Raw genomic sequence first — 14,815 nt, forward strand, 5'->3', positions numbered from 1 at the left:
ACTGTGCCCGGACGAGCGTACACAATAAGGGAGGATTTTGAATCCCGGGTAAGACTCATACCAGCCACACCAATCACACCGTACAACTTGTGATCTAAACCCAGTTAACAGTATGATAACAGCGGAGCCTCTGAAAGATGGCTTCCTTCAACAATAACCCGAATTAGTTAACAATAACTATGTACAATTTATGCAGATAATCCGCACTTGGGATGGGCGCCCAGCATCCACTACGGACTCCGAGAAATAGATTTATCGGTAAGTAAAATCTTATTTTCTCTATCGTCCTAGTGGATGCTGGGGTTCCTGAAAGGACCATGGGGATTATACCAAAGCTCCCAAACGGGCGGGAGAGTGCGGATGACTCTGCAGCACCGAATGAGAGAACTCCAGGTCCTCCTTAGCCAGAGTATCAAATTTGTAAAATTTTACAAACGTGTTCTCCCCTGACCACGTAGCTGCTCGGCAAAGTTGTAATGCCGAGACCCCTCGGGCAGCCGCCCAAGATGAGCCCACCTTCCTTGTGGAGTGGGCCTTTACAGATTTAGGCTGTGGCAGGCCTGCCACAGAATGTGCAAGTTGGATTGTGCTACAGATCCAACGAGCAATCGTCTGCTTAGACGCAGGAGCACCCATCTTGTTGGGTGCATACAATATAAACAACGAGTCAGATTTTCTGACTCCAGCTGTCCTTGCAATATATATTTTTAATGCTCTGACAACGTCCAGTAACTTGGAGTCCTCCAAGTCACTTGTAGCCGCAGGCACTACAATAGGCTGGTTCAGATGAAATGCTGACACCACCTTAGGGAGAAAATGCGGACGAGTCCGCAGTTCTGCCCTGTCCGAATGGAAAATCAGATATGGGCTTTTGTAAGATAAAGCTGCCAATTCTGACACTCTCCTGGCAGAAGCCAGGGCTAGAAGCATGGTCACTTTCCATGTGAGATATTTCAAATCCACCTTTTTTAGTGGTTCAAACCAATGAGATTTTAGGAAGTCCAAAACCACATTGAGATCCCACGGTGCCACTGGAGGCACCACAGGAGGCTGTATATGCAGCACTCCCTTAACAAAGGTCTGGACTTCAGGGACTGAAGCCAATTCTTTTTGAAAGAAAATCGACAGGGCCGAAATTTGAACCTTAATAGATCCCAATTTGAGACCCATTGACAATCCTGATTGCAGGAAATGTAGGAATCGACCCAGTTGAAATTCCTCCGTCGGAGCACTCCGATCTTCGCACCACGCAACATATTTTCGCCAAATTCGGTGATATTGTTGCACGGTTACTTCCTTCCTTGCTTTAATCAAAGTAGGAATGACTTCTTCCGGCATGCCTTTTTCCTTTAGGATCCGGCGTTCAACCGCCATGCCGTCAAACGCAGCCGCGGTAAGTCTTGAAACAGACAGGGACCCTGCTGAAGCAAGTCCCTCCTTAGAGGTAGAGGCCACGGATCTTCCGTGATCATCTCTTGAAGTTCCGGGTACCAAGTCCTTCTTGGCCAATCCGGAACCACTAGTATCGTTCTTACGCCTCTTTGCCGTATAATTCTCAATACTTTTGGTATGAGAGGCAGAGGAAGAAACACATACACCGACTGGTACACCCAAGGCGTTACCAGCGCGTCCACAGCTATTGCCTGCGGATCTCTTGACCTGGCGCAATACCTGTCCAGTTTTTTGTTGAGGCGAGACGCCATCATGTCCACCATTGGTCTTTCCCAACGGGTTACCAGCATGTGGAAGACTTCTGGATGAAGTCCCCACTCTCCCGGGTGAAGATCGTGTCTGCTGAGGAAGTCTGCTTCCCAGTTGTCCACTCCCGGGATGAACACTGCTGACAGTGCTATCACATGATTCTCTGCCCAGCGAAGAATCCTTGCAGCTTCTGCCATTGCACTCCTGCTTCTTGTGCCGCCCTGTCTGTTCACATGGGCGACTGCCGTGATGTTGTCCGACTGGATCAACACCGGTTTTCCCTGAAGCAGAGGTTCTGCCTGGCTTAGAGCATTGTATATTGCTCTTAGTTCCAGAATGTTTATGTGAAGAGACGTTTCCAGGCTCGTCCATACTCCCTGGAAGTTTCTTCCTTGTGTGACTGCTCCCCAGCCTCTCAGGCTGGCGTCCGTGGTCACCAGGATCCAATCCTGTATGCCGAATCTGCGGCCCTCCAATAGATGAGCACTCTGCAACCACCACAGAAGAGACACACTTGTCCTTGGAGACAGGGTTATCCGCAGGTGCATCTGAAGATGCGACCCTGACCATTTGTCCAACAGATCCCTTTGGAAAATTCTTGCGTGGAATCTGCCGAATGGAATTGCTTCGTAAGAAGCCACCATTTTTCCCAGGACTCTTGTGCATTGATGTACAGACACCTTTCCTGGTTTTAGGAGGTTCCTGACAAGCTCGGATAACTCCTTGGCTTTTTCCTCCGGGAGAAAAACCTTTTTCTGAACCGTGTCCAGAATCATCCCTAGGAACAGCAGACGAGTTGTCGGCATTAACTGGGATTTTGGAATATTCAGAATCCACCCGTGCTGTTTTAGCACTTCTTGAGACAGTGCTAATCCCATCTCTAGCTGTTCTCTGGACCTCGCCCTTATTAGGAGATCGTCCAAGTATGGGATAATTAATACGCCTTTTCTTCGAAGAAGAATCATCATCTCGGCCATTACCTTTGTAAAGATCCGAGGTGCCGTGGACAATCCGAACGGCAGCGTCTGAAACTGATAGTGACAGTTTTGTACAACGAACCTGAGGTACCCCTGGTGTGAGGGGTAAATTGGAACGTGGAGATACGCATCCTTGATGTCCAAGGATACCATAAAGTCCCCCTCTTCCAGGTTCGCTATCACTGCTCTGAGTGACTCCATTTTGAACTTGAACTTCTTTATGTACAGGTTCAAGGACTTCAGATTTAGAATAGGCCTTACCGAGCCATCCGGCTTCGGTACCACAAAAAGAGTGGAATAATACCCCTTCCCTTGTTGCAGAAGAGGTACCTTGACTATCACCTGCTGAGAGTACAGCTTGTGAATGGCTTCCAAAACCGTCTCCCTTTCGGAGGGGGACGTTGGTAAAGCAGACTTCAGGAAACGGCGAGGTGGATCTGTCTCTAATTCCAACCTGTATCCCTGAGATATTATCTGCAGGATCCAGGGATCTACTTGCGAGTGAGCCCACTGCGCGCTGTAATTTTTGAGACGACCCCCCACCGTCCCCGAGTCCGCTTGAGAAGCCCCAGCGTCATGCTGAGGCTTTTGTAGAAGCCGGGGAGGGCTTCTGATCCTGGGAAGGAGCTGCGTGTTGCTGTCTCTTCCCTCGACCTTTGCCTCGTGGCAGATATGAATAGCCCTTTGCTCTCTTATTTTTAAAGGAACGAAAGGGCTGCGGTTGAAAAGTCGGTGCCTTTTTCTGTTGGGGAGTGACTTGAGGTAGAAAGGTGGATTTCCCGGCTGTAGCCGTGGCCACCAAATCTGATAGACCGACTCCAAATAACTCCTCCCCTTTATACGGCAAAACTTCCATATGCCGTTTTGAATCCGCATCGCCTGTCCACTGTCGCGTCCATAAAGCTCTTCTGGCCGAAATGGACATAGCACTTACCCGTGATGCCAGTGTGCATATATCCCTCTGTGCATCACGCATATAAAGAAATGCATCCTTTATTTGTTCTAACGACAGTAAAATATTGTCCCTGTCCAGGGTATCAATATTTTCAATCAGGGACTCTGACCAAACTACCCCCGCACTGCCCATCCAGGCAGTCGCTACAGCTGGTCGTAGTATAACACCTGCATGTGTGTATATACTTTTTTGGATATTTTCCATCCTCCTATCTGATGGATCTTTAAGTGCGGCCGTCTCAGGAGAGGGTAACGCCACTTGTTTAGATAAGCGTGTTAGCGCCTTGTCCACCCTAGGAGGTGTTTCCCAGCGCTCCCTAACCTCTGGCGTGAAAGGGTATAATGCCAATAATTTCTTTGAAATTATCAGCTTTTTATCAGGGGCAACCCACGCTTCATTACACACGTCATTTAGTTCTTCTGATTCAGGAAAAACTATAGGTAGTTTTTTCATACCCCACATAATACCCTGTTTAGTGGTACCTGTAGTATCAGCTAAATGTAACGCCTCCTTCATTGCCAAAATCATATAACGTGTGGCCCTACTGGAAAATACGGTTGATTCGTCACCGTCACCACTGGAGTCATCGCCTGTGTCTGGGTCTGTGTCGACCGACTGAGGCAAAGGGCGTTTCACAGCCCCTGACGGTGTTTGAGTCGCCTGGACAGGCACTAATTGATTGTCCGGCCGTCTCATGTCGTCAAACGACTGCTTTAGCGTGTTGACACTATCCCGTAGTTCCATAAATAAAGGCATCCATTCTGGTGTCGACTCCCTAGGGGGTGACATCCTCATATTTGGCAATTGCTCCGCCTCCACACCAATATCGTCCTCATACATGTCGACACACACGTACCGACACACAGCAGACACACAGGGAATGCTCCTAACGAAGACAGGACCCACTAGCCCTTTGGGGAGACAGAGGGAGAGTTTGCCAGCACACACCAAAAGCGCTATATATATATCAGGGATAGCCTTATAATAAGTGCTCCCTTATAGCTGCTTTGTTATATCAAAATATCGCCATAAATGTGCCCCCCCCTCTCTGTTTTACCCTGTTTCTGTAGTGCAGTGCAGGGGAGAGACTTGGGAGCCGTCCTGACCAGCGGAGCTGTGAGAGGAAATGGCGCCGTGTGCTGAGGAGATAGGCCCCGCCCCTTTTCCGGCGGGCTCGTCTCCCGCTATTTAGAAAAATTAGGCAGGGGTTAAATATCTCCATATAGCCTCTAGGGCTATATGTGAGGTATTTTTAGCCTTTATAGGTACTCATTTGCCTCCCAGGGCGCCCCCCTCCCAGCGCCCTGCACCCTCAGTGACTGCCGTGTGAAGTGTGCTGAGAGGAAAATGGCGCACAGCTGCAGTGCTGTGCGCTACCTTTAGAAGACTGCAGGAGTCTTCAGCCGCCGATTCTGGACCTCTTCTGATTTCAGCATCTGCAAGGGGGCCGGCGGCGTGGCTCCGGTGACCATCCAGGCTGTACCTGTGATCGTCCCTCTGGAGCTTGATGTCCAGTAGCCAAGAAACCAATCCATCCTGCACGCAGGTGAGTTGACTCCTTCTCCCCTCAGTCCCTCGCTGCAGTGATCCTGTTGCCAGCAGGAATCACTGTAAAATAAAAAACCTAGCTAAACTTTTTCTAAGCAGCTCTTTAGGAGAGCCACCTAGATTGCACCCTTCTCGGCCGGGCACAAAAATCTAACTGGAGTCTGGAGGAGGGTCATAGGGGGAGGAGCCAGTGCACACCACCTGATCGGAAAAAGCTTTACTTTTTGTGCCCTGTCTCCTGCGGAGCCGCTATTCCCCATGGTCCTTTCAGGAACCCCAGCATCCACTAGGACGATAGAGAAATACACATGTAACATTACATCACTAGTGCGGCACCATTACTACAGTACACTACTCTGACAGCTAATTACCAGGGATATCATACATCTTATATACACATGTAACATTACATCACTAGTGCAACACCATTACTACAGTACACTACTCTGACAGCTAATTACCAGGATATCATACATCTTATATACACATGTAACATTACATCACTAGTGCAACACCATTACTACAGTACACTACTCTGACAGCTAATTACCAGGGATATAATACATCTTATATACACATGTAACATTACATCACTAGTGCGGCACCATTACTACAGTACACTACTCTGACAGCTAATTACCAGGATATCATACATCTTATATACACATGTAACATTACATCACTAGTGCAACACCATTACTACAGTACACTACTCTGACAGCTAATTACCAGGATATCATACATCTTATATACACATGTAACATTACATCACTAGTGCGGCACCATTACTACAGTACACTACTCTGACAGCTAATTACCAGGATATCATACATCTTATATACACATGTAACATTACATCACTAGTGCAACACCATTACTACAGTACACTACTCTGACAGCTAATTACCAGGATATCATACATCTTATATACACATGTAACATTACATCACTAGTGCGGCACCATTACTACAGTACACTACTCTGACAGCTAATTACCAGGATATAATACATCTTATATACACATGTAACATTACATCACTAGTGCAGCACCATTACTACAGTACACTACTCTGACAGCTAATTACCAGGATATCATACATCTTATATACACATGTAACATTACATCACTAGTGCAACACCATTACTACAGTACACTACTGTGACAGCTAATTACCAGGGATATCGTACATCTTATATAAACATGTAACATGAAACTGACCTATTGCAGCTAAAAGATATGAGAAATACTTACTAGTATACACAGATGCGCTAACAGGTAAACTCTGATACCCCCGGGCTCCGACTGTTACCACAGTAACGGTGTAATTAGTCCCAGATATCAGGCTCTGAAGGGTGGTATTTGATGTGTTACTTGCTGCAGTCCAAGTGTATGAAGGATTCCCATAAGTTATATTATATGTCTTTATTACACCTGTCATATTGGCCGGCTCTCCCCAAGACAGTTTGATGAAGTTTACTCCAACTGTGGTAAAGGTTACGTTCCCTGGTGGGGTTGGATCTGTGTAATAACATAGAAATACAATTAATAGATGACATATACAGTCTATGTACAAGTAATGCAAAACTGAGACAATAAACAGTAAATGAGAATACACATGTTAGAGGGAGAATAACAGGATAAGAAGTGCAGAGTCTATGTATGATCACATGATAAGTCACGTGACCCCGCTCATACTCACACGTGGCCTCTGTCACTCCAGCGGATGTCTGGCTGCAGTAACCACTAAGTGTCTGTACAGTGACTGTATATACCCTGCCTGGTGATAGCCCTGTCATATTCCATTGTGTAGCATTAGTCTGTGCTGTGACATTTATGTCTCCTGTCAGAGTGACTTGATAATAGTCCACGTTTACTGATGGTTTTATCCATGAGATTCCGAGAACATTAACCGACATGTAATTGCTGAGTGTGATGTTGGCAGCCAGTCCGGGAACTGAAGGGAAATGTAACACACATATTAGATATTGTCACAGACATTCCGCAGCATTGTGTTTAGTATGTATATATGTAACACCTCTCAGATACCAGCATTTTACATATACAGGTTGAGTATCCCATATCTAAATATTCCGAAATACGGAATATTCCGAAATACGGACTTTTTTGAGTGAGAGTGAGATAGTGAAACCTTTGTTTTCTGTGGCTCAATGTACACACACTTTGTTTAATACACAAAGTTATTAAAAATATTGTATTAAATGACCTTCAGGCTGTGTATATAAGGTGTATATGAAACATAAATGAATTGTGTGAATGTACACACACTTTGTTTAATGCACAAAGTTATTAAAAATATTGGCTAAAATTACTTTCAGACTGTGTGTATAAGGTGTATATGAAACATAAATGCATTCTGTGCTTAAACTAGCGTCCCATCACCATGATATCTCATTATGGTATGCAATTATTCTAAAATACGGAAATATCCGATATCCAAAATACTGCTGGTCCCAAGCATTTTGGATAAGGGATACTCAACCTGTATATAAGTAACTTAGTTCTAGAGCATGTAATTTCCCCTTCAGCATTCAGATCACAGTAAATAAAGAACTGGATGTATGATTTTTGTTTGCTTAGAATATATATATTTCTCTACTGATAGGATTTTATAGCATCTTACACTTACAGTCACCTACAGTATGCTTAGGAAGGCAGAACGGGATGGGGACAGGAAAGTGTAACCTGGTTACAGTGTGGGCATGTACATGTAAATGTGACCAAGGCAGACCTGGACACATATGTGTATGCACCTTAGTGGCGCAGGAAGGGGGGTTTCTGAGTACCCGGAAACCCCCCCCCCCCGATAAACTTTTTCTATTCACACTGGCCAAGAAAGCAGACACCACGTTGCTAGGCCCCACCAATATGCTGCAATTCCAATAAAATGATGTAATTTTGTCTTCGCCTCCTCCTGATAGACCCGTGATTGGCAGCATTTTACAGTGAGGGAGAGGGTTCTAATGACATCACGTGTGTAATGTTCTCTATTTTATTCCAATATCTCGCCAGGCCAGTGCAGGTAGACCACTGCTTCCCTCACGGCCATTACACTGCGCCTCATACTGTCATACTGTCCCAGCATCAGTTGTCAATTGTGTGTGACTGAGTCTGTATATGAAGCACAACAGAACTTGGCATGGAAAAAAGCCACAGCTGCTGCTTCATAGCACTTTCTATACAGATTCAGAGCCCTCTGATGAAGTCCTAGATGAAACAGGTTAGGGCGTGGCCTGGTGATGAGGTGGTAGCATCTCTATCTGCTCCTGAAGCCGATCTTCAGCGTATCCGCAGTCACCAAGATGGGAGAAGGTGACTTACCATTTAAAGTGGTGGAAGTATCAGCGGTGTGCCCTGTGACCTGACAGATGTAATACTAGACCATATACTGTATATGGTGATTTGTTCATTTACATTGTTACGTGTATTGCCTGGTGGGTGTAGTGGGTTTATTGTCGAATATATTACGCTTTAAACACAATGGAGATTGTCTCTAATGGTTGTGTAACAAAATATTAGGTCACAGGTCCCATCACTTTTGTCCATACCACTTTAATTTTTTTATTAGTTAGAATATTCTATTGAGTCAAAAATCAAATGCTAAGTCTACATAAGTCGTGCAGGATGCCGAATCCTTCTGTCACTTTCTAGTTATTTCAGTGAAAAATATGGGTTCTTCTATTTCATGGAAGGGACCAACAAATTTGTCTACGACTGTATATATAAATATAGCACTATTTTACCAAGTAGGTCTATATCATTATATTATATACAGGTCTCACTGATATGTATACATGTTCCTGTCTGCTGTACTCACCTGTGCAGGTAGTTAGTGACACAGGTACAGACTCAGTGACATTATCACCAGCTCTTGTATATACCATGAATGTATACGTTACTCCTGCTGTTAGATTCACTATTGTAGCTGATTCATTTGTCACTATTGTATTATATATCATTGCAGCTGGTGATATGACGTTTGTCTGGATTCTGTAGGTGTATGTAGACTTATACTCAGCGGGTCTACTCCACATCAGGGACACAGTAGAGGAAGTCACATTGCTGGTATTCAGCAAATTCACCGACATTGGATCTATAATGATAAAAGGTTGGCAGGTTCAGCAACAAAGCACAAACTAGGACAATAGAACTATTATTATTAGGAAACATTATGCTATAAAATACATTGTGGCAGAATACATTTTCAGCCGGCTGTGAAAGAAACCAGGATTTTTGTCATTAAATCCATCAATGGGGTAAATTTACTAAAATTCATATTTTTCCCGAATGAGGTTAAAGTTCAAACACAAATGACATCGAAAGTGTAAAATTGCAACTTTTTGAATTTATTACGACTAATTTACTAAGCTGTCGTATTCTGCATTTTCGAGTTTTCCGATGTCGATGTCATTCGTATTTTTTGGCAGTGTTTTACGGGAGTGAATTGTAAAACACTGCCGACTTTAACACAATGAATCTCGGCCGGATCTGTGAGATCCGTGCTGGGCTTCATTGTGCACCTTTCGTAAAAAAAAGAACATTGTTAAAAATCCCCCCCAAAAAATGCGTGGGGTCCCCCCTCCTAAACAAAACCAGCCTCGGGCTCTTTGAGCCGGTCCTGGTTCACAAAATATGGGGGGAAAAATGACCGGGGTTACCCCATATTTCATAAACCAGCACCGGGCTCTGCGCCTGGTCCTGGTTCCAAAAATACGGGGGACAAAAAGCGTAGGGGTCCCCCGTATTTTTGAAACCATCACCGGGCTCCACTAGTCAGGTACATAATGCCACAGCCGGGGGACACTTTTATATTGGTCCCTGCGGCCCTGAGTTGCTAATTAAGTCACCTGTGGGCAAGCAGGGATATACTTAAAACCTGGACTGTTGGGATGCTTGGAGGACCGTGTTTGAAAACCTCTGCCCTAAAGAGATTGTTCCATCTTTATTAAATCGGCTACTGTGTACGGACAATTGGGGATGGTCCGGGGTGAAGGCAAATTGTCCTGACCATCTGACCAATTGTACATCGTTCTAATGTGTACCCAGGCTAACTAGGTATATCAAAGTGGAACACGTGGTCGGGCAATTAGTTGACCATGTCTGCGTCACCTGGCCATACAACCACAGGCTGGCGAGTTTGTAGTCTATTTTTCCCTAGTAGAATTTAGAAGGGTTTGTGACTGAGGGCCTGATATAGAAGTGAACGTAGTGCTGCTATCGCATGCAAAACGTCAATGTTATAAGTCTGCGCACGCATCAGAGACGCACTGCGCTTGGATACCAACTGTCACCACTCATACACACTGCACAAAATCAGACGCAGGGTCTGTGGATTTTCGGGGTCGTATTTGGTAAGTAACAGGGGGGTGGTTATGCCGACATGGGCGTGTCATGAGTGTCAGTAAATGCTGCTGTGTCCAAATACACTGAACCGCTCCCACCGAGGCCATAGTCAGACATGCACCGCATTAGCGCAGGTGCAAGTTTCGATGGTGCGTCTGATTGTGGCACCTATAGACATGTGCGTCGGATCAGACCTACCCTGACTGATGACCATCGCTCCTGTATATGGATTCATCTGTCTGCTGAGGGACCGCTCTTTCCGTGAAATGGGAATTTCTGGGCAGTAACTGAGTGGCAAGGCCAGGTTCTCTAGGAATAGCCCCAGTGTCATGGCTCCAGCATCACGGGAGTGTTGTAGGTGGATAATTCAACTTCCATTGGTGATCGTTGCATTCAGACAGGCAGGATGTCTCGTTCTGACAGATCTTTAGCACCAAACATGGAGCTGGTGGCCAGTGGACAGGTCAGGCTTCCATGTTCAGACGCACACATTGTCCGCTCACTTTGGCGGATTCTGATGGATATGACAGTAAGTAGAATGCCGCGGGCGTACGGAAAAGCAGCCACAGATACGTACAACTCTGAACCAGCCCTGTATGTATCTGGAAGATTCATTACAAGTTTTGAAGTTTTGCGCTGGGTGATATACATTATACATATAGAGGAGCAATGACGGAACGCGCCAGTTTATGACCCCCCCACTGCCCCAAACTTACTGGTGGTGACGTTCCAGCAGCAGCTGACGGAGGCATTTCCATAGTGGATAATATACTGTGTACCGGACACAAAGGTCATCAGTGATGTATTACTAGTGCTGTCATCAGATGCCTGCACCGGGGACCCGTCTGTACTGGTTACATTCCATACGGTAAATCCTTCTGCCAGTCCTGTGACATTTATCTGGGAGGTGGAGGTCTGGACCGTGATTGTCTGGCATTCAGAGACCTCTGTAATAGAGAAATCAGGCAGGAGCCTAATGCTGTCATACTGTAATATATTATATATTGCACTTACAAACATCTGCAGAGGACATATGTATTTTCATGTCACTAAAAATGAAATATACAGAACAGAAATAGTTTTGGTAACCATACACATTAACATACAGTGGTAAAATCTATGTGTTTGTGATCAAACTGTAATGAAATAAAAATGTGCGTGGGTGACAGAGGGTTAATTACGATCACGGTAAGGTTCTGGATCAATCTATAATAAGTGCTCAAACTGACGTCCTTTGATGTGTGTGAGTTCTAGTTGTGTAGTCATAGTTTGTGTAGGGATTGTTCATTCATAGGGGTATATTCAATTGAAGTCGAAAACTGCCATCTGTCGAAAAGACGGCAGTTTTCGACTTTTTTTAGGTCGGAAGGGGTTCCAACCTATTCAATATTTTCGACAAGTTGAAAAATTCGACTTGTCGAAAAGCACGGCGGTATAGCTGCCGATCCACGTGCTTGTGTCAAAAACAGTTTTGGCCCCCTTTTCGACCATCTCAGTCCAACATCAAAAGATGTCGGACTGAGATGAGGACCCAGAGGAGGAGCCAGAGGAGGAGAGGGGGGAGAGCCGCAGGGAGACGGGGGACAGCCGCGGGCAGCCAGAGGAGATCAACGCTACAGTAGCGCTGCAGCAGGATGTCACACAGTCGTGCCGCTCACGGCAGCGTCCACCCGGCTCCAGCAAGATAGGTCACGCTTGCTGGAGCCGGGTGGACACTGCCGTGAGGTCGGGCGGCTGTGTGACATCCTTCTGCAGCGCTACTGTAGCGCTGATCTCCTCTGGCTGCCCGCGGCTGTCCCCCGTCTCCCTGCGGCTCTCCCCCCTCTCCTCCTCTGGGTCACTCATCTCAATTCGACTTGAAAAAGTCGAATTGAGATGAAATTTGAATAGGGGTTGTCGGATCCATTTCCGACAAATGCATGTCGGAATGGATCTGACTTCAATTGAATATACCCCATAATCTGATTTTTTATAAAAAAATTAAAAAAATTGCATTTAGGGGCTCATTTATCAAAGGGTGATAAAACTCGTTGTGAATAATAAAACCCATTGCATATTATAACGGGTGCTCCAGCCAATCAGCTCCTGTCATCTGCTTGAAACACGACAGTTGGTCAATAAAAATGTAATGTTGAAAGAAACATAACAGTTGGGAGCTGATTGGCTGGAGCACCATACGCAACGAGTTTTATCACTCATTGATAAATGTTCCCCTTTGTATGCAAATAATTATCTCCTTTTCATAATCTCTCTAGAGAGAGAGCGTCTCAGACACAGTCACCTTCAGTCAGCTACATAGACACAGATTCTCTACATCACGTGATACCAGGAGGAAAATGAAACCAAGCTCAGATGGGCATACCGAAGCCTCTCTGCTCAAATTATCTGTCATGTGACTGTGGTTGCCATGGTAGTCATCTAACACTGGAAAATGTGTTAAATTATAGATAACTTTGAGTAGTCTGAAGAAATAAACTAAGTAGAAGAAATACCGTGCTGTTTTCATGGTAATTGGTTCTTTAATATTATACTCTATTTTAAGTCTTCAAGCGCCTCAAAGAGGAACATTTGGGCATAAAAGTCATTTAGTGTAATTATATACTGTATATACACAACTTATATAAAACACGACTATGCTTAAGCAAAATATTTGCAGATAAACTAATCAGATGTATATAAGACCTGTACCGACAAATAAACAAATACAAAAAAAACCCTACTCAATGGTGGTCATTCCGAGTTGTTCGCTCGTTGACGTTTTTCGCAACGCAACGGTTAAGTGGAAAATGCGCATGCGCTTAGTAATATAACACAAAACTTTGGATATTTACACAAGCTCGAGCGACGTTTTTTCAATGCTCGAGTGATCGTAGTGTGATTGACAGGAAGTGGGTGTTTCTGGGTGGTAACTGAGCGTTTTCAGGGAGTGTGCTAAAAAACGCAGGCGTGCCAGGTAAAAACGCAGGAGTGGCTGGAGAAACGGGGGAGTGGCTGGCCAAACGCAGGGCGTGTTTGTGACGTCAAACCAGGAACTAAACGGACTGAGGTGATCGCAGTCTAGGAGTAGGTCTGGAGCTACTCAGAAACTGCAAGAAAATATTTAGTAGCAATTCTGCTAATCTTTCGTTCGCAATTCTGCTAAGCTAAGATACACTCCCAGAGGGCGGCGGCCTAGCTTGTGCAATGCTGCTAAAAGCAGCTAGCGAGCGAACAACTCGGAATGACCACCAATGTATCTAAAACTGACAACAATACACTGCCAACACCGATAATGATATAGCTGAAACAAAGACAGCAAAAGGGAATCATTAAGAAGATACACGGATAATGGGGGTCATTCCGAGTTGATCGCTAGCTGACGTTGTTCGCAGCGCAGCGATCAGGCTAAAAATCAGCATTTATGCGCATGCACCGCAATGCGCACGCGCGACATACGGGGATCCGGTCTGAAGATCGACAGTGTCTAGGTCGACAATGTTTAGGTCGACCACTATAGGTCGACAGTCACTAGGTCGACATGGATAGAAGGTCGACAGGGTTTCTAGGTCATGTGCTAGGTCGACAGGTCTAAAGGTCGACATGAGTTTTTCACTTTTTTGGGGGGATTTTTTCATACTTAACGATCCATGTGGACTACGATTGGAACGGTAAAGTGTGCCGAGCGAAGCGAAGGCACCATGCCCGAAGCATGGCGAGCGAAGCGAGCCATGCGAGGGGACGCGGTGCACTAATTTGGGGTCCCGGTCACTTTACGAAGAAAACGACACAAAAAAAAAAAAATCCTCATGTCGACCTTTAGACCTGTCGACCTAGCACATGTCGACCTAGAAACCCTGTCGACCTTCCATCCATGTCGACCTAGTGACTGTCGACCTATAGTGGTCGACCTAAACATTGTCGACCTAGACACTGTCGATAAAACGAACCACACCCGACAAACGGGTACAAAGTCCTTTGTGGTTTTGCACAGGTTCTAGCGAAGCTTTTAGTTGCACGGCCCAACGCAGGAAAATTTACAGGAAGGGGGCGTTTCTGGGTGTCAACTACCGTTTTCTGGGAGTGTTTGGAAAAACACAGGCGTGCCAGGGAAAACGCAGGCGTGGCTGGGTGAACGCTGGGTGGGTGCGTGACGTCAAAAGCCAACCCTCCAACGTTAGAATCAACGCACACGAAGAGTAAGTCCAGGGCTAGTCTGGTTTTGCACAAAATGTGTTTGCAGGTGCTCTGCTGCACATGCGTTCGCACTTCTGCAAAGCGAAAATACACTCCCCG

General features: G+C 45.5%; 1 protein-coding gene across 1 annotated transcript in view; it reads right to left on the reverse strand.

Moving 5' to 3' along the window:
- Window positions 1–14,815, reverse strand: part of LOC134968623 (mucin-19-like) — a 517,580-nt gene that overhangs the window by 316,209 nt on the left and 186,556 nt on the right. The window contains exons 27-28 of the mRNA XM_063944156.1: window positions 6,882–7,136; window positions 6,434–6,700 (exon numbers count right to left, since the gene is read on the reverse strand). Of these exons, the coding sequence (XP_063800226.1) occupies window positions 6,434–6,700; window positions 6,882–7,136 (522 nt within the window). The remainder of the gene's footprint in view (window positions 1–6,433; window positions 6,701–6,881; window positions 7,137–14,815) is intronic.

Source organism: Pseudophryne corroboree, chromosome 11, assembly GCF_028390025.1.
Source record: "Pseudophryne corroboree isolate aPseCor3 chromosome 11, aPseCor3.hap2, whole genome shotgun sequence".
Lineage (NCBI taxonomy): Eukaryota > Metazoa > Chordata > Amphibia > Anura > Myobatrachidae > Pseudophryne > Pseudophryne corroboree.